At 38.2% G+C, this 26,048-nt stretch overlaps 1 protein-coding gene across 3 annotated transcripts in view; it reads left to right on the plus strand.

The window, feature by feature from the left end:
* Positions 1–26,048, plus strand: part of DNAH11 (dynein axonemal heavy chain 11) — a 361,390-nt gene that overhangs the window by 249,041 nt on the left and 86,301 nt on the right. For all 3 annotated transcript variants that reach the window (XM_064290057.1, XM_064290055.1, XM_064290056.1), the window contains 2 exons: positions 2,578–2,716; positions 13,251–13,417. In XM_064290057.1, the coding sequence (XP_064146127.1) occupies positions 2,578–2,716; positions 13,251–13,417 (306 nt within the window). The remainder of the gene's footprint in view (positions 1–2,577; positions 2,717–13,250; positions 13,418–26,048) is intronic.

Genomic DNA, 26,048 nt, shown 5'->3' on the forward strand with positions numbered 1-26,048 from the left:
TAGGTCTTTATATTATCACATACTAGTTAGTAGGACTGCAGCAAATCACTCAACTCATCTCTGTCTCAGTTTCCTCACCTGCATAGGGAAAACAATAATACTTTCTCTGCTTGAATGGATCAAACAAAAAACACAGGACAGCAATGTATGATCTATGAAGAACTAAGTAAATATAAGCAGCTATTATGTCTTTCTGATTTCTCGTTCTAAAGAAATATTATTCTATAATAATAAGATCCCATATTTCTCCTTTATTCTTTCAAATTGTTCTCCCTAAGGAAGAATCATGCTAGAAAAAGGGATTTTTCATTATTTTCAATTTTTTCTAGATGATTGAAAAAGTGACTGTTTTTATGAAAAAGTGACTTCTGGTTTACTGTATATACTTGATAATAATTTTAACTATTAACTATTAGTGATCAATAATATATCCTGAGCGAGCCCTGGTGGTGTAACATTTAAGCACTCAGCTGTTAACTGAAAGATTGGTGGTTCAAACCCATTCAGCAGCTCTGCAGGAGAAAGACCTGGCAATCTGCTAGATGACAGCTTAGAAAACCATACGAGGCAGTTCTACTGTTAGATCGGGTCGCTATGAGTTGGAACTGGCTCAACAGCACCTAAGAACAATGATAGTATACCTGGAGTTAAGATGACAGTTTATAGCTACTTATTTAATTCAGTAATTCTAAGGAAATTATCTTCAGTATTAATACTAACATTTATTGTTTATACCAGAAGTTCACAAAGTACGGCCCAGGGACCCCTGGAGAGTTTCTGAGATGCTGTCAAGGGATTTATGAGGTCAAAACTATTTTCATAGCCATAATAAAACATTATTTGCCTTTTTCACATGTGATACCACAACAGACTGAATGCAAAAGCCAGTATAAGAATCTGTCTTCCGTTAAATTAGACTTTATAAAGATTTGCAAAAATATTAAAATTATTTCACTCCTCATTTTTTGTTTGTTTGTTTTGGTAATGTTACTTTTCATTAAAATGTGTTATTTATGTTAATGTTGAATGGGTTTATTATTATTTTTAAATAAATCTTTAAAAAATTTCTGTTTTAATTTTCAATACCATAAACATTGATAGATATAATCAGAATAAACCAAAACCCTTTCAAGTTCTCAATAATTTTTAAGAGTGGAAAGGGGTTCCAAAATCAAAAATTTTGAAACTCGCTGGCTTGTATTGTACTAGGTGTTTTTATATGTATCGTCAAATTTAATTCTCACAAAAACCCTATGACAAAACTTAGACATGGATAGTTAAGTAAACAGCCCAGCTTTGATACTGCTTAGCTGGTAGAAGAGTATAACTACAAACCCATCCATCTGATACACGTGCTCCTGTTTTATAAAGTTATAAGTATTTTTGATAACCCAGAAATATACCATTAAATGTTATTTATTTTAATCTTATTTCTAACCAGCGATACTTAATATCTGTTAGGATTCTCATGAATTTGGTCTTATTATCTGTGTTAATCTTAAAGGTGGCACATATGTATATTAAAAGGTATTCCTTTAACAATGTAAATTAAGTAATGATGAAATAACTGACTCAAATATCAGCAGTCTCTAACTTATGAATAGGTTATGTTCTATGTTTACTTAGTAAAGTTTCTTGGAACTTTGCACATATTCGCAAATATTATAAATCATGTTCAGAGTTGTTAGAACTTACAGGTAGCAAGATGTTATAGTGAGGAGTCTCCCAAGTATTTGATATTTTAGTCAAGGCTTTTTGGCTGTAAGTAATAGAAACCCATCCAAAATACCATAAACCAAAAGGAGGCAAGATGAACTCATGGAAACCTTGGGGAAAATGTGCGATGTGGGCTTTGTAGGAAAGAGATCCAGGAAACCGCAAACCGCCATGAACTTCTCATGGTGTCTCTGTAGGGCTATGACTTCTCATCTCGCATCTCTTTGCGTGTCCCTTTCATCCTTTTATCTTGGCTCCCTCTAAATGAAGTCCTCCAAACAGACACATCATGCCAGGTCTTTTGATGCTAAAGACCTCTGAGTTTCCATCCCACGTTCCCAGGAGAGAAAATGATTGGCCATGCTAGGTCAGAATGCTGAGGCTTAAAAGGGCTCAGTAATTAACACCGTTTTTCATTGTTTGAGTTATAAACCAAGTGAGAAACAAGAAGACAGTCAGTAGGTGGGAGAACCGAAAGACAATCCTTGTCGTTAATAATGTTTGTCATGGAGAATGAGGCTTAGGTGAGAGAGCCAAGGGGGACAGTGCACCAAAGGTGTGTTTGAGTCTGCAGGACACATCCACTCACCCCAATCGCTGTCTCCCTCTCGTACAGTAGAGAAGAAAGGAGGAAAATGGCCACGTGGTGAACTGTTAGGCAGTGTAAGGTGACACTGATGCATGCATTGTCACTATATCCTTCTTCTTCCCTAAAATACATATGGGAAAATGAGCAAAGATCAAAGCAAGGAAGGAGGATTTTTCATTTACCTTAAAGCAATAGATATTTTAAGATGATTGTAATATTTATTTCTATTTCAACTAAAAGTGGCTCTAAAGTTAATTTCTACTGTTATTCAGGATCTGGATCGAAACCTGAGCAAACTTACAGCTTCATTTGAAAAAGCAATAGCTAAGAAAGTCCGGTGTCAAGAAGAGGTGAACCAAACCAACAGAACTATTGAGCTGGCTAACAGACTGGTCAAGGAACTTGAGGCAAGTTAACCTTTCTTCCAAAATTCTAACTAAAATATTTAGATTAGCTTTATTTTTTTCATTGCGGTAAACGTATATGTAACAATACATTTACCGTTTCACATATTTTACGTGTACAATTCAGTGACTTCAATAATGTTCATCATGTTTTTCAACATCACTGCTATCCATCTCCACATTTTTCCATCACTCTTAACAGAAGCAGATTAGCTTTTTTTTTATATTATCATTATTTGCTGCCAATAATAACTTAATAGACATGTAGTCAACAACCAAGGGGAATATTTATTTTGTTCATAGTGTGGTTCTAGCTTACTGAAAGGAAGAAATAACCAATTCTATGTATTTCTTAGTATATAGCCATGAACTCAGTGTAACATGGGCCCAGTCTCCAACTAAATAGAGAGAAGCCATATACTTTGCCAGAATTTCATTGTCTTGTATCTACTTTAAGACAATGTTGTATACCAGCTGTGGGTAGGTTATCTACTTTCTTTTTTTTTCTTCTTCTTCCTTCCCTTCTCTTTTTTAGCATGTTATGAAATCCTTTGAAAACAAAAATAAAGCCTTTGTAACTTTCTACTTGCATTTTGCCTCACTGTTACCAGATGGATCCTGCAGCTTCAGATTCAGGCAAGAAAGAAAGGGAACAATCTCTATTAGCTGGGTCTTCCTCCTTTTATAAGAAAAGCTGAAGCTTTCCTAAAAGCTCCTCTGGCAGACTCCCAGTTAAGTCTCTTTAACCAGAACTTGGTTGACCTCAGGAAGTCCCTGGGTGGTGCAAAGATTAAGTGTTCAACTACTAACCAAAAAGCTGCAGATTCAAACCTCCCTAGAGGATCCTTGGAAGACAGGCCTGATAATCTGCTTTCAAAAGGTCACAGCATTGAAAACCTTATGGAGCAGTTCAATTCTGGACACGTGGGGTCACCATTAGTCAGAATCATCTTAATGGCAATAAACAACAACAAGTTGACCACACTTTTGCTGCAAGAAAGGTCAGAAAAGTGGGAAACAGGATTATCATGATTGGCTTAGTCGATTGCAGTCCATTTCTTGGGGCTAGACCCATCAGCACTCCACTGAAAACCAAGGGTCTCTTAGTAAAAAAAAAAAAAAAAAAAGAGGAGAAATGTATGTTGGGATGGGATAGGTGATAGCCTAATTTCTTACCTATGTACAAATTTAAAACCACTATCCCTCTGAAACTCACAGTTGATTATTTACAAAATCCATTCCATCTCAATAATTGCCAGTCCATTCTCCCATTGTTCTGGCCAAAAGTCTTAGAATTGCCCTTGACTTTTTTATCCCTTTCTCACAACTCATATCCAACCAATCAGCAAATTTTATTGCCTCTGCCTTCTAAGTTCATTCTGAATCTCACGACTTCTCACTATTCCGGACCAGGTTACCAGCAACTCTCCCCTAAACTGTTGCCAGAGTCTCCACCATAAACCCCCAAGATCCATTTTCCTCAGTGCAGCTGGGTGATTTTTAAAAAATATAAGTCCATATCACGGCTCTGCAAAGAACTCTCTAGTAACTAATAATCTAACTCAAAGTACAATCTAAAGGCTTTACCTGTCTAGCCAACAGAATTCAACAGCATATCAAAAAAATAATACATCATGATCGGGCAGGATTCATGCCAGGCATGCAAAGGTGGTTCAGTATTAGAAAATCAATCAATATAACTCACCACATAAATAAAACAAAAGAATCACATGATCATCTCAACCGATGCAGAAAAGGCATTTGATAAAATCCAACACCCTTTCCTGATAAAAATCTCTCAGCAAAATAGGAATAGAAAGGAAATTCTTCAACATAATTAAGGACATATATGCAAAACCAACAGTCAACGTTACTCTCAACAGAAAGAGATTGAAAGAATTCCCCTTAAGAATGGGAACAAGACAAGGATGCCCATTGTCATCACTCTTATTCAATATTGTACTGGAAGTCCTAGCCAGAGCAATAAGGCAAGAAACAGAAATAAAGGGTATGCAAATTGGAAAAGTAAAAGTAAGAGCATTCCTATTCACAGATTACATGATCTTAGACATAGAATCCCCTAAGCATCTGTCAGTTTGTTGTACCGTAGGGGCTTGTGTGTTACTGTGATGCTGGACACTATGCCACTGGTATTCACATACCAGCAGGGTCACAGGTTGGACTGGTTTCAGCTGAGCTTCCAGACTAAAACAGACTAGGCAGAGGGAGCTGGTGGTCTACTTCTGAAAAAAATTAGTGAAAACGTTACAAATAAGGGTGGAACATTACCTGATATAGTGCCAGAAGACGAGCCCCTCAGGTTGGAAGACACTCAAACTATGACTGAAGAGGAGCTGCCTCCTCAAAGTATAGTCAGCATTAATGATGTGGATGGAGTCAAGCTTTCAGAAGTTTCATCTGCTGATGTTGCACGACTGAAAAATGAGAAGAAACAGCTGCAAACATCCATTAGTAATCAGAACATGGAATGTACAAAGTATGAATCTAGCAAAATTGGAAGTCTTTAAAATTGAAATGGAATGCATCAACATCGATATCCTAAGCATTTGTGAGCTGAAAGGAACTGGTATATTGGCCATTTTGAATCAGACAGTCATACAGGCTACTGTGCCAGGAATGACAAATAGGAATGGTATCGTATTCACTGTCAAAAAGAATGTTTCAAGATTTATCTTGAAAAACAACCCTGTCAGTGATAGGGTAATATCCATACCCCTACAAGGAAGACCAGTTAATATGATTGTTAGTCACATTTACACATCAACCACTAAGGCCAAAGATGAAGAAATTGAAGATTTTTCCACCTTCTGCAGTCTGAAATTGACCAAACATGTAATCAAGATACATTGATAATAACTGTCAATTGGAATGCAAAAGTTGGAAATGAAGAAGGATTGGTAGTTGGAAAATATGGCTTTGATGATAGAAATGATGCTGTAGATCACATGATAGAATTTTGCAAGACCAAAGACTTCTTCATTGCAAATACCTTTTTCAACAATATAAACAGCAGCTGTATACATGGACCTCACCAGATGGCATACACAGCAATCAAATCAACTACATCTGTGGAAAGAGATGATGGAGAAGTTCAATATCATCAGTCAGAACATGCCTAGGGGATGACTGCAGAACAGATCATCAGTTACTCATAAGCAAGTTGAAGTAGAAGAAAATTAGAATAAATTCACAAGATCCATAGTACAACCTTGAGTATATCCCACCTGAATTTAGAGATCATCTCAACAATAGATTTGACACATTGAACACTAATGACTGAAGACCAGAGGGGTTGTGAAATGACATCAAGGACATCATACATAAAGCAAGCAAGAGGTCATTAAAAAGACAGGAAAGGGAAGACCAAAATGAATGTCAGAAGTGACTCTGAAAGTTGCTCTTGAACATAGAATAGCTCAAGTGAAAGGAAGAAATGATGAAGTAAAATCTGAACAGAAGATTTCAAAGGGCGGTTTGAGAAAACAAAGTATTATAACAAAATGGGCAACTACTTGGAGATAGAAAACCAAAAAGAAAGAACACACTTGGCATTTTCAAGCTGAAAGAACTGAAGAAAAAATCCAAGCCTCGAGTTGCAATATTGAAGGATTCTATATGGAAAATATTAAATGATGCAGGAAGCATCAAAAGAAGATGAAGGGAATACAGAGTCACTATACCAAAAAAATTGGTCGACATTCAACCATTTCAAGAGGCAGCATATGATCAGGAACCGATGGTACTGAAGGAAGAAGTCCAAGCTACACTAAAGGCATTGGCAAAAAACAAGACTTCAGGAATTGATGGGATACAAATTGAGGTGTTTCAGCAAATGAATGTAGCACTGGAAGTGCTCACTCGTCTATGCCAAGAAATTTGGAAGACACGTACCTGGACAACCAACTGGATAAGATCCATATTTATGCCTATTCCCAAGAAAGGTGACCCAACTGAATGTGGAAAATATCAAACAATATCATTAATTCCGGAACACTTTAACTGTGCTCATGAGAAACCTGTACTTAGACCAAGTGGAAGTTGTTCAAACAGAACAAGAGGATACTGTGTGGTTTAAAGTCAGGAAGGTGTGCATCAGGGTTGTATCCTTTCATCACACTTATTCAATCTGTATGCTGAGCAAATAATCCGAGAAGCTAGACTGTATGAAGAAGAACAGGGCATCAGGATTGGAGGAAAAGTCATTAACAACCTGTGACATGCAGATGACACAACCTTGCTTGCTGAAACTGAAGACTTGAAACACTTACTGATGGAGATCCAAGACCACAGCCTTCAGTATGGATTGTACCTCAACATAAAGAAAACAAAATTTCTCATAACTGGACCAATAAGCAAAATCATGATAAATAGAGAAAAGATTGAAGTTGTCAAGGATTTCATTTTACTTGGATCCACAATCAACACCCATGGAAGCAGCAGTCAAGAAATCAAAAGACGCATTGCATTGGGCAAATCTGCTGCAAAAGTGTTAAAAAGCAAAGATGTCACTTTAAGTACTAAGGTGTGCCTGAACCAAGCCATGGTGTTTTCAATCGCCTCGTATGCATGTGATGAAAGCTGGACAATGAATAAGGAAGACCGAAGAAGAAACAATGCCTTTCAATTACGGTGTTGATGAAGAATATTGAATATACCATGAATTGCCTGAAGAACAAACAAATCTGTTTTGGAAGTACAGCCAGAACGCTCCTTAGAAGTTAAAATGGTGAGACTTCTTTTCACATACTTTGAACATGTTATCAGGAGGGGTCAGTCCCTGGATCAGAACATCATGTTTGGTAGAGTAGAGGGTCAGTGAAAAAGAGGAAGACCCTCAGTGAGATGGATTGACACAGTGGCTGCAACAGTGGGCTCAAGCATGGTAAGGATTGTGAGGATGGCGCAGGACTGGGCAGTGTGTTTCGTTCTGTTGTACATAAGGTCGGTATGAGTCAGAACTGATTCAACAGCACCTAACAACCTTCATAGAAAATCCCAGAGTTTCTACTAGAGAGTTACTGGAAGTAGTAGAACAGTTCAGCAAAGTGGCAGGATACAAGATCAACACACAAAAATCAGTTGGGTTCCTCTACGCTAACAAGGAGAAATCCGAAAAGGAAATTAAGAAGATGATACCATTTACAATAGCCCCAAAATGATAAGATACTTAGGAATTATTCTAACTAGGAATGTAAAAGACTTATACAGGAAAACTACAAAACACTACTTCAAGAAACCAAAAGAGACCTACATAAATGGAAAAATGTTCCAATCTCATAGGTTGGAATACTTAACATTATGAAAATGTCAGTACTATGCAGAACAATCAATAGATATACACCCACTCCTCACTTATAGACTATCTTGTTATCTGACACTCCATATTTACAATAGTAAAAAAAAAAAAATCTGTCCAACTATTTTGCACAGTAATGACATATATCTGGCAGTTACAAACACCAGAGTGCTAGGCGAGAGTAATGCTGACTCTGATGGTTATATGCCATCTTGGCTGGACCATGATTCTCAGTGGTTTGGCAGTTATGTAATGATGTAATTTGTCAGTTATGTAATGATTTAATCATCTTCCATTTTGTGATCTGATGTGGTCATCCTCCATTTTTGCATAACACTGATTTTCACATAAGGACCTGGTCTTTGGAACCTAGCTGTAAATCCACAAATGAGGAGTTAGTGTAATGCAATCCCAGTCCAAATCCCAACAACATTCTTTAATGAATTGGAAAAAGTAATCTTCAACTTTATATGGAAAGGAAAGCTAAATATTGGAGAAGAACAAAGTAGGAGACCTCATACTTCCTAATCTCAAAACTTACTATACAGCCACAGCAATCAAAACAGCCTGATACTGGTTCAGTGACAGACCCACAGACCATTAAAATAGAATTGAGAGCCCAGAAGTAAATCCATCCATCTCTGGGCAGCTGATCTTCAACGAAGTGTTGAAGTCTATTCATTGGGGCAGAAACAGTCTCTTGAACAAATAGTGTTAGCAAAATTGGGTATCCTTTTGCAGAGAAATGAAACAGGATCCATACCTCACCCCATACATAAAAACAAACTCAAAATTGAGCAAGGGCCTAAATGTTAAAGCTAAAAGTATAAAGTTCCTGGAAAAGAACATAGGAACAAAAATAATTTTCAGCATAAATACTTTCAAACACAAATAAAAATGTGTGAACAAGAGAAGATAAATCAGATAACTTGGACCTCCTAGAAATTACTTATGCTCATCAAAAGACTTTACCAAAAAAGTAAAAAGAGAACATAGAGACTGGAAAATAATCTTTGTCAACCACATAACTGACGAGTCTAATCTCTAAATATATAGAAAACTTCAGAAACTCAGCAACAACAGAAGACAATCTAATCAAAAATGACCAAAGGACATGAACAGACATTTCACCAAAGAGAACATTCAGGTGGCTAATAAACATGATCATTAGCCATGAAAACCAAAACCAAACCCGTTGTCATCAAGTCGATTCTGACTCATAGCAACCGTATATCAAAATTACAATGAGATAACAGACCCTGCAAAAATGGCACTGATCAAAAAAACAGAAAACAACAATGCTAGCAAGGTTGTGGAGGAGACTGGAACTTTTGTACACTGCTGGTGGGATTGTAAGAGGGTACAACCACTATGGAAAACGGTATGGTGCTTCCTCAGAAAGCTAGAAATATCTTATGATCCAGGAATCTAACTCCTAAGTATATTTCCTAGAAATATAAGAACAGTGACACAAATAGACATCTGCACACCCATGTTCATTGCAACGTTATTCACAATAGCAAAAAGATGGAAGCAGCCCAAGTGCCCATCAACGGAAGAATGGTTAAACAAAATGTGATACATACACACAACAGAATGCCTAAAACCAAACCAAGCCCACCTCCATGGAGTTGATTTCAACTCATAGCGACCCTATTGGATGGAGTAAAACTGCCCCACAAGGTTTCCAAGACTGTGACAATCTTTATGGAAGCAGACTGCCACACCTTTATGAATCTTTATGGAAGTAGACTGCCACACCTTTCTTCCATGGAGCAGCTGGTAGGTTCGAACTACCAACTTTTAAGTTAATGGCCAAGCGCTTAACCACTGCTCCACCAAGGCTCCTTATAAAATGGAATGCTATGCAACTATAAAGAATAATGGTGAGTCCATGAAACATAACATGGATGAATCTGGAGGACATTATGCTACAAGAAAACCAAAAGAGACCTATATAAGTAAATCACAAAAGGACAAATATTGTATGGTCCCACTTTTATAAAAAATCAAGGATAGCTGTTATGGGTTGAATTATGACCCCCCAAAAGTATGTTGTGAATCCTAACCTCTGTGCTTGTGTTTATAATCCCATTTGAGAATGGGTTGTTTTTGTTATTTAATGAGGCAGGGTTAGTGTAGGGTGCGTCTTAAGTCAATCTCTTTTGAGCTATAAAAGTGATTGAAGAAGCAAGCGAGCAAATAGAGAGAGGTAAAGATTGATGCCAAGGCACATGTAGATCTCTAAGGAACCAGGAAAAAAGCAGAAGAGACAAGGACCTTCCTCCAAAGCCTTGCCCTAGATTTGGCACTCTGAATTCAAACTTCTAACCTCCTATACTGTTAGAAAATAAATTTCTGTTTGTTAAAGCCAACCACTTGTGTTATTTCATTATAGCAGCACTAAATAACCAAGACAGTAAGTATACACACAGAAAGCAATGCTCTCTGACCATTAGTGGGTATGGGAAAGGTTATAGCAGCACTAAATAACCAAGACAATAAGTATACACACAGAAAGCAATGTTCTCTGACCATTAGTGGGTATGGGAGAGGAAGGTAGGGGCAGTCACTTACTAGATAGTAAAAACCAAAAACCCACTGCCGTTGAGTCGATTCCGACTCACAGCGACCCTGTACTAGATAGTACGAGACCCCAGTGCCATCAGAATCGACTCGTAGATAGTAGACACCTGTTATTTCTGATCATGGGAAAGGCAATGTACAATATGGGGGAAATCAGCACAACTTGACCAAGGTAAATAAAGACACTGAGAGCTACATAGTCCCTGGCACATAGCAGGCATCAATAGATATTTGTTGGGTTGGTGGATGGATGGATGAATGAGTTTGGTGAGCCTACTGTGTTTTAAAAAAATATTCTGGAGCCCTTTGAAGACTCACTTTTCTTAAATCAGTTGAGGAATTCCACCACTACTAGTATTTACAACTACTGCCACTTAAAGTGGTAAGATTAAAGCAGTTGTTCAGTGAGGCTCTTGAGAGAAAAGAAAGTGACGTTTAATTTAACTGCTTTCCTGAAAAAAAAAAAAAAAAATGAAGCAGTTATAAAATGTCTGAAAGTTTTATCAAGGGAAAAACAGGCTCTACCGTGTGTCTCTAACACACAACGGTATCTTCCATAGGCTTTACCTGCTCATGATGATTTAGACCAGGACAGAAAAAAAGTGTTGTATAAAAACCAAAAACCAAACTCACTGCTGTCGAGTCGATTCCGACTCATAGCGACCCTATAGGACAGGGTATAGACTGCCCCATAGAGTTTCCAAGGAGCACCTGGTGGATTCAAACTGCCAACCTTTTGGTTAGCAGACGTAGCTGTTAACCTCTACGCCACCAGAGTTTCCTGTATAATGTTAACTAGGAAAAAATGTATATGTATTTTAAAGGATTAGTTGAAGATGTCAGACCTTTTCCTTTGAGGATAAATTCTTTCTGACTAGAACAGGAGACAGTTAACTTCTGAAAAGCATCAAGAGTGATGATTTTGTCTATATAGCATTGACCTGGAAGCTCAACCATTCAGACTAATAAATCAGGCAATTTATATTTAATCATTAACTAACTCCTGAGCTGAACAGCTGTTCAAAATTAGAAATGGGTCACGCAGGCCAGAATGACATTACAGGCAATCTATAATGCATTAGAATAAAATTATAGTGATTTTTAACTGTCTAGAAATTTATTACAGGACATGTTCCAACTCTTAAACCCTTGTTAGCCAGTGTCAGTAGTGATTTATGTTGTGTGGGTGGTATAGTGAAATTATTGACAATTTCAATAGCCAATAAGTCTATGTTTAGTAAATCTTCAAATTTCAAAGCTGCTTTGGAGAATGAGGTGGGTGCACTTTATTGTTTATCATTTACCAACCAAAGACAACAAAGATGGAGGGTAGGCAAATGAGAGATTCCTCTTAAAAATTAATGGGTATGTTGTCTGGGGATGAGGAAAGAAACTAATGAATTCTATAAGGAGGGATAGAGAGCTGAAGTTCCTTAGTGTTTAATTATATTGCTAACTTGGAGTGATCTTTATCAAGCAAAGCCAGAAGACTACCTAAAACAGCTTTGATAACCATTTTTCACTTGCTGACTTTATGGCCTTAGCATTGTGGCTATTATGATAGCTAGCAGGGAACTGTCATTACAACTTATTCACATGTTCTATTTTTGTTTTCTATGGTCTTTTCTCCTTTTTGTCATCAGAAAAAACAAAATTCTGCAAGGTTCTTCTTTGCTTGTATTTATCAAATTGCTGAAGTTTTTTTCAAGTGCTATTAATTTGAATGTTCTGAGAATATTAATTTTTAGCATGCATTGAAATAAAGTGAATTAGTGAAGTATCCTGCAGTTCAGTCAATCCATAGACATTTCTGGTGTTTTATTCAAATTCAATATTAAGGATTCTGTGTTCACTGGGTATGTATTTAACCTGTAAATCAGATTGTAAGTGCCTACCCTGCTAGATACAAGGACTTGAACAGTATTAAGCATATTGTCTTCAAAACTAGTGAAGTCCTCCTGATTTCCATCTTTTCATATAGAACATAGATTCCTCTACTGATTTAGTGATTATATTAGAATACTAACCTAAGTTTAGGTACTATGAGCACTATTTTTTAATTAGTAGAATTTAGGATAGATGGTTAGTTAAGCTTTATGCTTTAATTAATTAACATGAGTGATGCTTGTTTATAATTTTCCTTTTTCTTTAATCAACCACTAGCTAATATGTTTTTTAAAAAAAAAAGTTTGCCTAGGGTACTGAGGCACCATTGTTGAAAAGTAGGAAGAATGGTGAGCAGCCAGGCTGACATGAAAAATCATAACATCTTTCAGCCTTGTTCACAGCTCTTGGTTCTTCACTCCCAAAAGGACATGGGGGAGTATCTGTCAGCCTTTCAAGAAGGACCTCAATCATAATTATAGAGTTAGGGCATCCAATGAGGAAGAGATGTTAAAGAATGTCATATTGTAGTAAACTCCAGTGCAGAGAGTATGAGAGCTCTCTTCATAATGATGGGTTTCAAACATACAAAAGATTATAATAGTCAAGCCAACTAGCTACTTTCTGTTCCTTTTGAAGACTGTGCAGAAGGATATATAGATTTAAACTGTGCTATGAGGTAATTACATTAAGCATTTGTTGGGTTGACTGTAACCCTGCAATTACATCTGAGTAATTTTATCTTTTCAGTCAGAAAAAATTCGCTGGGGCCAGTCTATTGAATCCTTTCAAGCCCAAGAGAAAACACTCTGTGGAGATGTTCTCCTTACGGCAGCATTTGTGTCTTATGCTGGATCCTTTACAAAACAGTATCGCCAGGAACTGGTGAACTCCAAGTGGATTCCCTTTCTTCAGCAGAAGGTAAGCTCTGTTCTTTATCTTGTCCAACTTTGGAACTATCATATTGAAATTTCAATAGTAAAAGCAATTTATATGGTGAGCACTTTTGTAAGGTTAATCAACTGGAAATTCTTAAGTCAATGAGATGTTCCTTGAGTGTTACATAGTTTTTCTAATTTTAATGATGGTTTCAACAGGAAGATGAGAAATATGAAAATTAATTATAGAAGCTGTACTTTTACAGTTAATATAAATGATAATTTATAATCTTAAAGTTTATATAATTATAGTTATTACATAATATATAAATTGTATGTATATAATATATGCACTTTTATAATTATATGAACTATAGAGTTAGTTGGAAAACTGCTTTTAACAAAACTGGTAACCAATAAAAAAATAAGAATTATTATGTTATTGTATAGCGTGAAGCTTTTTGTTTTCTTATGACTATTATGGTTGTCTTTTTAAAAGACTATTTTCAAGGTTACTTTTAGAATAAAAGTGTAGTGTTTTGTATATAAATATAAAAATAACTGAAAATTTAAATTCATAAGCAAAGTGAAATCATAGATGTAGAGAATTTGAAATTAACTAGTTTAAGATCCTTCTTGTACATATGAGAAAACTGAAGCACAGGAAGTTTAAATGACTTGACCAAGAACATACAGTATAGGAAATCAGACCTCCTGACTTCCAGGCCAGTGTTATCAGTGCAACACTGTGTTATCTCAATTGATTAAAACTGAGATTTATATATATAAGATAATATTTATTAATGTATATATATGGTTCTTAATTTACAGAGATATCCTAATTCTTCCTACACTAATGATGTTTGACATTGGCAATTATACCTCAGTTTTCACAATAGTTGTGTTCATGACATAAACATGTCTCAATGGGATTGTTTTAAATAAAATTAAATGTTTTAGAGAAAGCTCATTATTGAAGATGTTTTGTGATTAATCATTTAAAAATGAAAACCTTTTGTAACTAAAGTATTTAACTGTATTATCAAACCATATTTTTATATTTCTTAAAAGTGGTTACGTGTGTATTAACCATATACCCTAAAAATTCAAGTTTTTCTCTAGAATTACCACCAAAAAATGTGCTTTTAGGTAAAAGGGTTAGGTAAGAGGATAATACACTCTACTAATTCAATAATGATTTCTGCTAATTTTTGTCCATTTCTTACCTCATTGTCCATTTCAAAAGTATCAGTTATCCAATTGTTCTTTTTTTCTCGATCTCGCCTTCTCTAAAATTCAGTCTTCTTTTTGGATGTATTTGCCTGGGTTACTTAAGAGTGATGAATGTTCTCTTTCATGGTCCTCTCTGCTTTCACAATCTCTCATGAAGTATTCTCATACTTTCCAAAATTGTAGGGAAAACCAGTCTACTTCCTAATGTCAAAACTATTGAATTTCAGATTTTCATTGTTATAGTTACCCTTAACTTTGGGGCATGTGATAGTATTGATGATATGAGCTTATGTTACCAATCACTTTACATATTTTTAATCAGAAACTTGCCTTCTGAAATTTGGTTTTAAAATTGACTGTTGTCATTAGTTGCCCTCAAGTTGATTCTGACTCATGGTGAACTCATGTGTGAAGAGCAGAGCTGCTCAAAAGGGATGTCAAGGCTTTGACCTCTCAGAAGCAGATCACCAGGCCTATCTCCTGAGGGTCCTCTAGGTGGGTTTAAACTGCCAACCTCCCAGCTACTAGTCAAGTGCTAAGCCATTTATGCCACCCAGGGACTCACTGAGTTCTGATTTCATTAATTGAGGACTGATTAAAATTGGTACCATCTGTAATTGCTGGTATGGAATTTAGTACAGTATAGGTTTCAGCAAAGTTTCACATCAATTGATTTGTATTTTCCCATTTATTTGAGATCTCAGACATGGACTTCTGTGAAATTCTACAGGATCCCCCTTTAAAATATATTCAGGATCTGACCACTTCTCACCATCTCCACCATCTGGGCCAAGCCATCATCCCTCTCCTGGATTATTGTAAAAACTTCCTAACAGGTTTTCCTGCTTCAACATTTGCTGCTTCTTCCCCAACTCTGTTCTCAACATAGCATAAGCCTTTCAAAATGCGAGTCAGATACGTCACTTTTCTGCTAAAGTCCCTTTGGTAGCCCCTCACTGCACTCAGAGCAAACGTCAGAGATTACAAAGGTTTATGAAACCCGATATGATCACTCTTGATTTCACCTTCTATTATTCTTTTCCTCAATCTCTGTTCCAGTCACACTGGAACCCTTTGCATTGGCTGTCTCTTTGCCTTGAACAGAGACATCTGCATGGTTCACTCCTTTCCATCCATCAAGTCCCTGTTTGAAAAACACATTCTTAATACTAGATATGATTACAGTCCCCATTCTCCAGTATGCCTTATCCCCTTTAGCATTCTCTGCTTTTTCCCGGTAGCACTTGTCACTTTCTAATATATGATTTTATTTATTCACTTATTATGGTTAATGTCTACTCCCTATCCTCACTAGAATGTAATCTCTGTGGAAGCATGGAGTTTGTATGTTTTGTTCACTGCTACTTCCTAGAATAGAGCCTGGAACATTGTGGATAGTCAATACTTACTTTATTTATGTGTAACAGCTGTACTGAGCTATAATTCACATACAATTCCCTCATTTAAATAATACAACTTGGTCAGTTTTAGTATATTCACAGCTGTGCAATTGTCACTACTATCAATTTTGGAACATTTTCATCACCCCAAAAATAAACCACATATCTATTAGCTGTAACCTCCCACTCACCTTCTTTTCTCTGTTCCCCATCTTCTTCAGTCATAGGCAACCACTAGTCCAGTTTCTATCTCTGTAGATTTGTCTATTTGGAACATTTCCTAAAAATGGAGTCATACAGTATGTGGTCTTCTGTGGCTGGCTTCTTTCTCTTAGTGTAATGTTTTCACGTAGCATGTATCAGTACTTCATTCCTTTTTTATGGCTCAGTAATATTCCATTAAGGAGCACTGGTGGCGCAGTGGTTAAGGGCTCAGCTGCTAACCAGAAGGCTAGTGATTCAAACCCACCAGTTGCGCCATGAGAGAAAGACATGGCAGTCTGCTTCCATAAAGATTTACAGCCTTGTAAACCCTATGAGGGGGCAGTTCTACTCTGTCCTACATGGTTGCTATAAGTCAGAATTTGACTCGACAATGATGGGTTTGGCTTCATTTTGGTTTAGAATATTCCATTTAAAATATTCCATTGTGTGACTATTTCACATTTGTTCATTCATGACTTGATGGGCACGGGCTGTTTCCACCTTTTGACTCATTCCGCAATGAACATTGGTATGCATGTGTCTGTTTTGGACCCTGCTTTCAAGTCTCTTGAGTACATCCCTAGGAGACATGTCTCTTTAATAAATGAGTATATGCTTATATATTCATTTAATTTCAGTGGGGGAAGTAGTAGTAATAGATTATTCAATAAATGGTGATAGAACAACTGATCACATAGGAAAAAGCACAGTTAGGGCTCTCCTTCAAAGCTTACTCAAAAGTGTTTCAGGTTATTTAGATACTAGAATGTGAAATAAATTAGAAGAAAATATAGATGAATATGTGTATTATTATAAACTGGAAAATATAAATAAGAATTTATGTCATTATAAATGAGGTTAGAGAATTAGCAATGGCCCAGATTATAAACTCACTTCTCTATAAAGAATGGAGTTTGAACTTTATCCTAAGCAGGGGGTGCATTGAGGGGTTCTAAGCAGATCTGTGACAGGGTCAGAATTGCACACAGGAAAGTTCATATTGGCCACCAAGATACAGTGACTTGGAGAAGAGGCTGGGGCGGGACCTTCTTTTAGGAGGCTCTTGCAGCAATCCAGAAGACAGGGAACTGGACAAAGTGGTGACAGGGGACACAACAAGGAAGGAAGTGATTCCAGAGGAGGCAAGGAGGAAGATAAAACAATGCTGTGGATTGAACATGGGAATGATGGGGGAAAGTGAATGGGTGAAGGTGTTGTTCCCTGAGATTAAAATATACTTAGGACAAAAATGAAGAGTTGGTTTTAAGGACATTGAGCTTTGAGGTATCTGTGAAACATTCAAGTGCCATAATCAGTGGAGAATTGGATAAGAGAGTTCTTGGGTAGAGAATCAGATTGGGAGTCATCAATGCATAGGTAGTTGTTGAAACTATATGTGCAGGTGAGATCATCTGGAAGAAGGTTTAGCGTACAAGGAGCTGAGTCAGCACTGACAGGTGGCTAGGGAGTCGAGGAAGATGAAAAGCCAGGTAAGAGTAGTGTCATGGGGGACAAGAGTATGAAGGCGGGAATGGCCGAAAGCACCAACACCATAGAGACAAGTGAGAAAAGAACTAACAGTGTCATCAGTTTTGGAAATGTAAAGATCTCCTGTGACCATAGTTAAAGCTGTTTCAGTGGCATAGTAAGCCAGAAGCCAGAGTGCACTGGGTTATACAATAGATGGGAGTTGAAGAAGTAGAGACAGAAAAGATCAGTGCTTCCTCTAATAACTTGGCAGTGAAGGGAAGGAGATAAACAGAAGTGTCTAATTAGAGACATGAAGTCAAGAGAGGAGTTTGTTTTTTCAATATGGGTGAGACTAGAGCACATTTCTGTGCTTCAAGGGAAGAACTGGAAATGGAAATGCTGATGAGAAAAGGATGAAGAATGATCCTTCAGGAGCTGAGAGGGGATGGGCTCCAGAATGGAGGTCAAGGGATTGACCCTTGGGTAGGAGAAGCAAGACGCCTTCAACCTGGGGAGGAGGGAAGAAAACAAAGGTGGACACAGACATAGATATTAACAGGAAAGAAGAAAGTTGATGCATTCACATCTGATGGTCTCTCTTCTTTCAGGGGAGTAGTAAAATGCAGTGCCAGGTGGCCAACGATAAAAAGATAGAAATTCGGAAAACATGTTTGAGGAGAGTGGCGAAAAATAAAAAATAGCCATTAAGGGGAGTAGGAGAATAGTGTTAAGTGTTGCCAAGCTGCTTTAAGAAACCCACAGTGAATTTGGAAAAGATTAAGTTAGAGTGACAAATAGTCACAGTAATAAAGGCTTCATCAGCAATACTCAGAATCTGGAAGTAAACGAAGGACAGAGAATGTTGAATCCAGCCAGAAAACAGGGTTTATAGACAGATAAGATGGAAAGAAAAGGATGCAGGGAAGGTGATGGGTTTGGCGAAAAACAGCTAAGGAATCTGCGGGGCAGCTTAGACTGTATAGAGGTGTGAGAATAGCCAGAAGTTTGTAGTTAAAATACAGTAGGGTAAAGAACTAGATGTCTTAATACTGTTTGTTAGAGTATTATGTTTAAAGATGTGAGATAGGTATAGACAAGCACTTTCAAAGAACTGGGTACTGGAATCTTAGATTTCAGTTATGAAATAGTTTCAGATTATTATAAGGTCTGGAACAGCCTTTTTCATCTAAGGAAGGAGATATAATAATCGTACCAAAGGCATCAGCATCACTGGGATCATAGAGAGTGGGTAGGGAAAGCCAGGAATGTGAATGTTGTGTAATCTTCTAAGATGATTCTGATATCCCTCCCCAATGATGCTGGAGTGGAGAGGAGATGTAGAGCTTTGACATGGGGGAGATCAAGGCCAGGGAGTGGATTGATCACGTACTTGGGCATTGAGGTTGTCTAGGATTGATAGCAAAACTCGATAGCAAAACTTGGAAAGGTGAGGAGAATCAGTATCTACGTCCTTAATAAGATAAGGAGATACACAGAGGATTGTATGGCTGGAATCCATGAGCCTCAAAGTTAATATTTTTATTCAGGGATGGAAAAACAATGGTCTGGAATTGCTTGCAGGGATTATGTACGAAGAATGCCAACTCTGGTATACACACATTTTTCAGTAAATGGAGTATTAAGAAAATGAATGTCTGTACTTGAGAGAGCCCTCAAGTGAAGTGAGACCCTAGAGCAATGCTTTTGGCACCCCAGCCTCATGTTAAACCACATGGAAAAGAACCCTACCCACCTCCCCAGATGAGAACTTTTAAAACATATCAATGACGATTAGACCTCAATCTCTAGAGAAAGGGTATGTATTGGCATTTTTTGAAGGCTCCCATGTAATTCTAATATGCAGCTTGAGGTTGAGAGCCACTGCCCTGGGGAAGAGCTGTATATTGCTTTAGACAATCAGGTAGAGGGAGTAACAAGAGAATTTGGTCCAAACAGGATGAGGATACTAAAGGGCATATTGGAAGGGTTGTCAGACAGTGCAACTGTGGGGACATGAGGTTGTGGAATGGGGTTGGAAGAATACAGAGTAGCACAGAGAATGGTGACTGAAAAGGACAGGGTGGTGGGCTTACATGGTCTTAAGAACCCAAATTAAGCAGTTGTTTCCATCCAGCTGGGCAGACAGAGACATGGGCAAGTTCAAGTGTGACCAAAGGCCCCTTCCTTGGTTGAACCCAACCGGATTCACGCTGCCCAATAAGACTATTGAGGCAGCCTGGAGTCACACAAGCAAATTTATTTTCCCAGCAGCTAGCAGGAGACAGTAAGGGCTAGAACCTTTAGAGAGACTGTCTTACCAATTTGCCTATGAGCCAAGTATTTAACGGTTTCAACAAGGAGGGGGGAGGAGGGGTTTTGATGTTTATTCATGAGGTTCTGGGCAGGGAGGGCAGAGATTTCTGAGGAGGGGTTATACAAATGCAAGCGCGCACGCAGGATTTCTTCAAGACGGAAGTTCTTCCGTTCCCCTTGACATAACTCATTATGGGATGTGACGTAGGTGCACTGGTTCTCTTTGTCACATCACCCCCTTCTGCAGGCATGAGAAGGACAAGCAATGGTTGCCTTAACTTCTTTTGCACACAGTCTGCACCTGTGGAGTCCTGCAAGAACTATATTAACAGTTTATTTGCAACATTTTAGTTGGTTCCACCCCTCAGCTGGATCATTTTGCCCCACAGGGCCCCTGTGTTCTGTTCTGCTCTCCAGGAGGTGGGTTGTGGTTGTACCAGGTTGTTGATTCCACTCTCTGTTCTGCTCACCTTTTTCCTGACCTATGTCCAAAAAGGGGGTTGAGGGGGCAACTGGCTCTGCTCCAGCCTAGTCCTATCTCACAAGGACAGATGGCATTTGTACTCCACTTATTATTCCGACCTAGCAGGATAGAGGCAGAGCAAATGTGGTGTTAACCTTTCTGAGCCTCAGTGTCCTAAGCAGTAAGATAGACATCAGCCTGGCAGAGCTCTTGTAAGAATTAAATGAGAAAATGAAAAGAGTAAAGGTATATGAATAAATTTGTAAACTTAGAAAGCCTTACATAAATATTAGTTGCTTCGTAGCCATCATATTAGGAGAAACCGGAGTATTGCCGTATCAGGAAGTTCCCTTTCCTCTTTAAGAATATGCCACTTGGTGAGTTTTCAGAGGACTCCCATTCATTTGATGTTAGGATTGGTTTCATTTGGATCATGCCACATGCTTCAAGCCTTTTCTTTTTTCTCTCTAAAAACTTATTTCCCAAAGAGGAAAGTCTCTTTTCTTTTTGTCCAGCTCCACCTTCTAGTAGCATGCGGACTCACAACAGATTGACACTATGTAATGAAGCAATTAGATGGAGCCTTTAATACACTGACTATTTAGAAGATGATTTCAAACTCAAAGGACTTCCTCTCTGTACTTGGTTTCCAAACTCATTTTCCTTTCTGCAGTCTCCTTCAAGGAATTCTGGAGAGAAGAGTGAATTAAAAAGAAGATGCATTTTAAGTGAGGTTTATTTTTTTTTAAACCTAGGTTAAGATTTATTGAGAAAATGATTTTTATATTGTAACTATCAAAAAATATTTTGAAGAAAAAAAATTCTGTAATGTAGTGCTGCAGCTACCTAACTGAATCTAATACTGTAAAAAATCCTGTTGTTTTTCTAAAATTTTAAGTCCAAATATGTTCACGATATTTATGATACCCTTTAATGTGGATTACCTGCTTTATTTCCCCTGCTAGATTGAACTGACCAAGAAAAAAAAAAAAAAAAACTGGTACTCTCTTTAATCGTACGCTTGAGTTATGACACAATATCTACAGGTGCATTTTCTCTTATTCCTTTTAGTTCCAGAAATTTATTTAAAGACTCCAGTTGTTTCAAGCTGTTTGTATTAAGTACCCAAAACCCAGTGCCGTCGAGTCGATTCCGACTTATATTAAGTAGAAGGTAGGAAATTAAAGCCACATATCCCTTGCTATTACAAAGTTGCTTATTCTAGGAGATACTCTGTTGCTTGTGTCTTCAAGGAATTTATGTATCAAGTTAGATACCACCACTTGTTCATATCTCTAGGAGATACTTTGATTTTTTTCCTAAAGTAGCATTGTATTCAGGAATAGTAAGAATATGATGCTATTTTTCCTATATTGATACCAAATTGCATCCATCCCAACTTCACTGTGGGGATCCTTCCATCATTTTGTTTGCTGGAGCTCTTTGGCCAGCTAGTAAACCAAACACCTACTGGTGCTACAGCTTCCTCTATCTACAGCAAGAAGGACTCTTTAAAACACTTTTTCATGGAGGCGTGTGTATATGTTAGCCTACCTCTAAGCTGTAGAACTAGCTCTTCATTCATCTTGCTTATTTTGGGGTCTCCAGGATCTGTAACAATGTTTCACATGCAGGAAGCGTGCTCAGTGAATGTCCATTGACTGATGACTGAAGGAATGAACGATAAAGTCCTTTTCACACTCTGGTTTCATTTTTGTAAGTCAGAAAGTTTTTCTATAGAATGATCCTTATTTTTTTAAATAGGTGTCTTTCCCTCCTTCTCCTGCTGCCTCCCTCCAGCTCTTTCTCTTTCCTTGTTTAATTTTTTTATTTTATTTTTGGTGAAAGTATGCACAGTAAAACAGGTTCCCATTCAACAATTTCTACACGTAATATTTAGTGACATTGGTTACAATCTTCAGTTTGTGTCAACAGTCTCATTACTTCCATTCTGTTTGTTCTACTCCCATTAATTTAGTCTCACTGCCCCCCCGCCAACTTATCATCCATGCTTTAGAGTAACTGTTGCCCATTCCATCTCATTTGGATAATTTTTAAAAGAGCACAGTTCTTGTTATAAATTTAATTGTTCTCCCAAAAATACATGTTGCAAATCCTAACCTTTATAATGGTTATAATCCATTTAGGAATGAGTTTTCTTTATGTTAATGAGGCAGTATTAGTGTAGAGTGTGTCTTAAGTCAATCTCTTTTGAGATGTAGAAGAGCATATTAAGTAAGCAGAGAACGGGAAGAGAGATACCATGCTACATGAAGATCACCAAGGAGCCAAGGAACAAAAGCTGAAAAGGAACAAGGACCTTCCCCCAGAGCCAAAAGAAAGAGAAAACCTTCTCCTAGAGCCAGTGCCCTGAATTCAGAGTTCCGGCCTCCTAAACTGAGAAAATAAGTTTCTGTTTGTTAAAGCCACCCACTTGTGGTATTTCTGTTATAGAAGCACTAGGTAACTAAGACAGTTCTAAAGGTGAAATTCTTTACTTTTGAGCTAATCTGCTATTTAGTTAAAAGGTACTTTCAGGGGATAGTGTCTGTTCAAGGTTAAAAGAGTATCTCAGGGCGATAGTCTCAGGGATTCCTTCAGCAAGTCTGGATTCTTTGAGAATTTTCAGTTCTGTTCCTTTTTTTTTTTTTTTTTAATCAGGATTCATCTTTTGTGACCCTGATCAGAGTGTTGGGTAGTGGTATCTGGGCACCATCTAATTCTTCTAGTTTCAAGGTATAGAAGGCCGTGGTTCATGGAGATAATTACTTCTATATTCCAGTTCCTTCTCTGGTTCTTGGGTTTTCTTCAGTCTCTTTTTCTCAGACAGTTGGAGACCAGCAGTTGCATTTTAGATGGCCATCAACAAGCTTTTAAAACCCTATGTGCTACTCACCAAACTAGGATGTAATACATGAACTTTATGAGCTATGTTATGCCAGTTGACTGAATTCATCCATAAGACTATGACCCTAAGTCTTCAAGAAAACTAATGCCATGAGGTGATTGGTTATATCTAAGAAGCATCTGCATCTGTAGCTTCTACTTGATTTATTATATCTACCTATCTTTCTATCTCTCCATCTATCTATATATTGGTGATTGTTGTTGCAAAATTATATATAACATGCCAAAACCAAAAAAAAAAAAAACTCGAGTGGATTCTGACACATAGTGACCTTATCGGACAGAATAGAGCTGCCGCACAAGGTTTCCAAGGAGTGGCTGGTGGATTCGAACCACTGACCTTTTGATTAATAGCCATCCTCTTAACCACTGCACCACCAGGGTTCCACATTTACCAATTGACCTTTCTTATGGGCAGTTTCTTGGCATCAGTTACACTAGTCAAAGTGTGCAAACTTTACCCACATTTGGTGCTACCTTTCCTGTCATGATAAACAAAAAACAGGTAGTGACTACTACCTAGAAAATGATGACCCCTCACCGTCCACTCCTGGTACCTCCAATGACCATCAGTCTCTGTATATATACCTATTCTTGTCCTTATATAAACATGAGATCAGAGCAGAGGGCAGGGCCAAGAAGGCGGAGTAGTCAGACACTTCCGGTGAGCCCGCTTATAACAAAGACCCAAAAAACAACTGAAACGATTATATTTATGACAAGCTAGGAGCCTGAATATCAAAGGCAAAGTTAGAAAATGGACTGAGTGGCAACAGGAGGGAGAGACGGTTCAGAAGCAGAGAGGAGTTTCCAGACCTGAATCGCTGGCAACTGTCAGGCACCATTCCCAGGAGCGGCTGCGGCAGGCTGGTGGTAGCGTTCAGCCGCAGTTTTCTCAGGGAGAAACAGCCAGCTGCACAGCCTACTCTCACCTCCGGAACTAGAGAAGAGCGGCGCTCTTGGCAAAAGCTAAGTACTTGTGTATATTTTGCCTCGCCCCCAGGCCCAAAGCTGGCTTCAGTGGCTATCAATTTCCCTGGGCCTGAGATAGGTTCTGCTCAGCATCCTGAGCCATTCTCCTAGCCTTGGAGAAAGAATAAATTCACAGCTGGGGGAAAAGATAATCTGTCAGTTCCACTAACCTGGGGATCTCAGGGAAGAAACGGCTCCTGTCCAGGCATACATGGTCCATGAACTTTGAATACCTTTCCCCCCTGCATGGACCTGCGTGAGCCTATTTCAGGAGAATAGGCCCTTCTTGGAAGACTGCAACTCTTTGAGCTGTGCAGTAGGGAGGTGGGTATTTGATCTTTGACACCACTTTGCCTATTAAACAGGGTCCTTACCTACCCACTTCAGGGACCTAAGGACTGGTGGCTTTACTCACATCACCCAGGTACCCATGACAGGGGTCAAAGGATAACTGGTACCTCCCAGTCCTTACAACCAAAAGCATTGGATGCCCATGGTCCATCTGCAGAACCCACCCACGTGTGCACTCTAGGGAACAGGGATGTGCTTTCCTCACAGACACTCAGGGGACAGTTGTCAACCCCCTCCCTTGTTGAGAGCGTGACCCTTTGCTGCAACCAGATACCTGTACCTACACCAATCACCCCTCCCACTCTAAGTGGGACTGTAGGACGGAGCCTGTACCACACTTGATGACCAGCTACCTAGACACCTGAGCTGAATCCATACAAGAAAAATGAGTGGACTCATGAGCTCATATACCTGATAACAGTTCTAGGCATCAGATGACAGGACGCTAGAGCTTCAAAGGCAAAAATAATCAAGCTAGCTCACTCAAGCAGCTTATTTGGGTATATAAAAACAAAACAAAGCAAGAAGCTAGGATACAGCAAGCAAACATAAAATAAACTAATACAATAACTTATAGATGTCTCGGAGACAACAGTCAATAGAAAATCATATAAAGAAGCAGACCATGATCACTTCAACAAGCTCAAAACAAAGAATCAATGGATCTTCTGCCTTCCTGGAATTACCAGAAGCAGAACAAAAAAAAAAAAACCAAACCCAGTGCCGTCGAGTCGAGTCCAACTCATAGCGACCCTGTAGGACAGAGTAGAACTGCCCCATAGAGTTTCCAAGGAGTGCCTGGCGGATTCGAACTGCCAACCCTTTGGTTAGCAGCCGTAGCACTTAAGCACTATGCCACCAGGGTTTCCAGATGCAGAATACAAAAGATTAATACACATAACTCTTCAAGACATCAGGAAAGAGATCAGGCAATACACAGAACAAGCCAAGGAACACACAGATAAAACAGTTGAAGAAGTTAAAAAGGTTATTCAAGAACATAATGAAAAATTTAATAAGCTGCAAGAATTGACAGACAGCAATCAGAAATTTAGAAGATTAGCAATAAAATTACAGAATTAGAGAACTCAATAGAAAGAGGAGCAGAATTGTGGAATTGGAAGGCAGAATTGGTGAAATTGAAGATAAAACACTGGCAGCAATACATTTGAAGAAAAATCAGATAAAATACTTTTAAAAAATGAAGAAACGCTAAGAATCACGTGGGACTCTATGAAAAGAAATAACCTACAAGTGATTGGAGTACCGGAACAGGGAGGGATAACAGAAAATACAGACAGAATTGTTGCAGATTTGTTGGCAGAAAACTTCCCTTATATCGTGAAAGATGGGAGGATATC

Source organism: Loxodonta africana, chromosome 8 (genome assembly GCF_030014295.1).
Source record: "Loxodonta africana isolate mLoxAfr1 chromosome 8, mLoxAfr1.hap2, whole genome shotgun sequence".
Classification (NCBI taxonomy): Eukaryota; Metazoa; Chordata; class Mammalia; order Proboscidea; family Elephantidae; genus Loxodonta; species Loxodonta africana.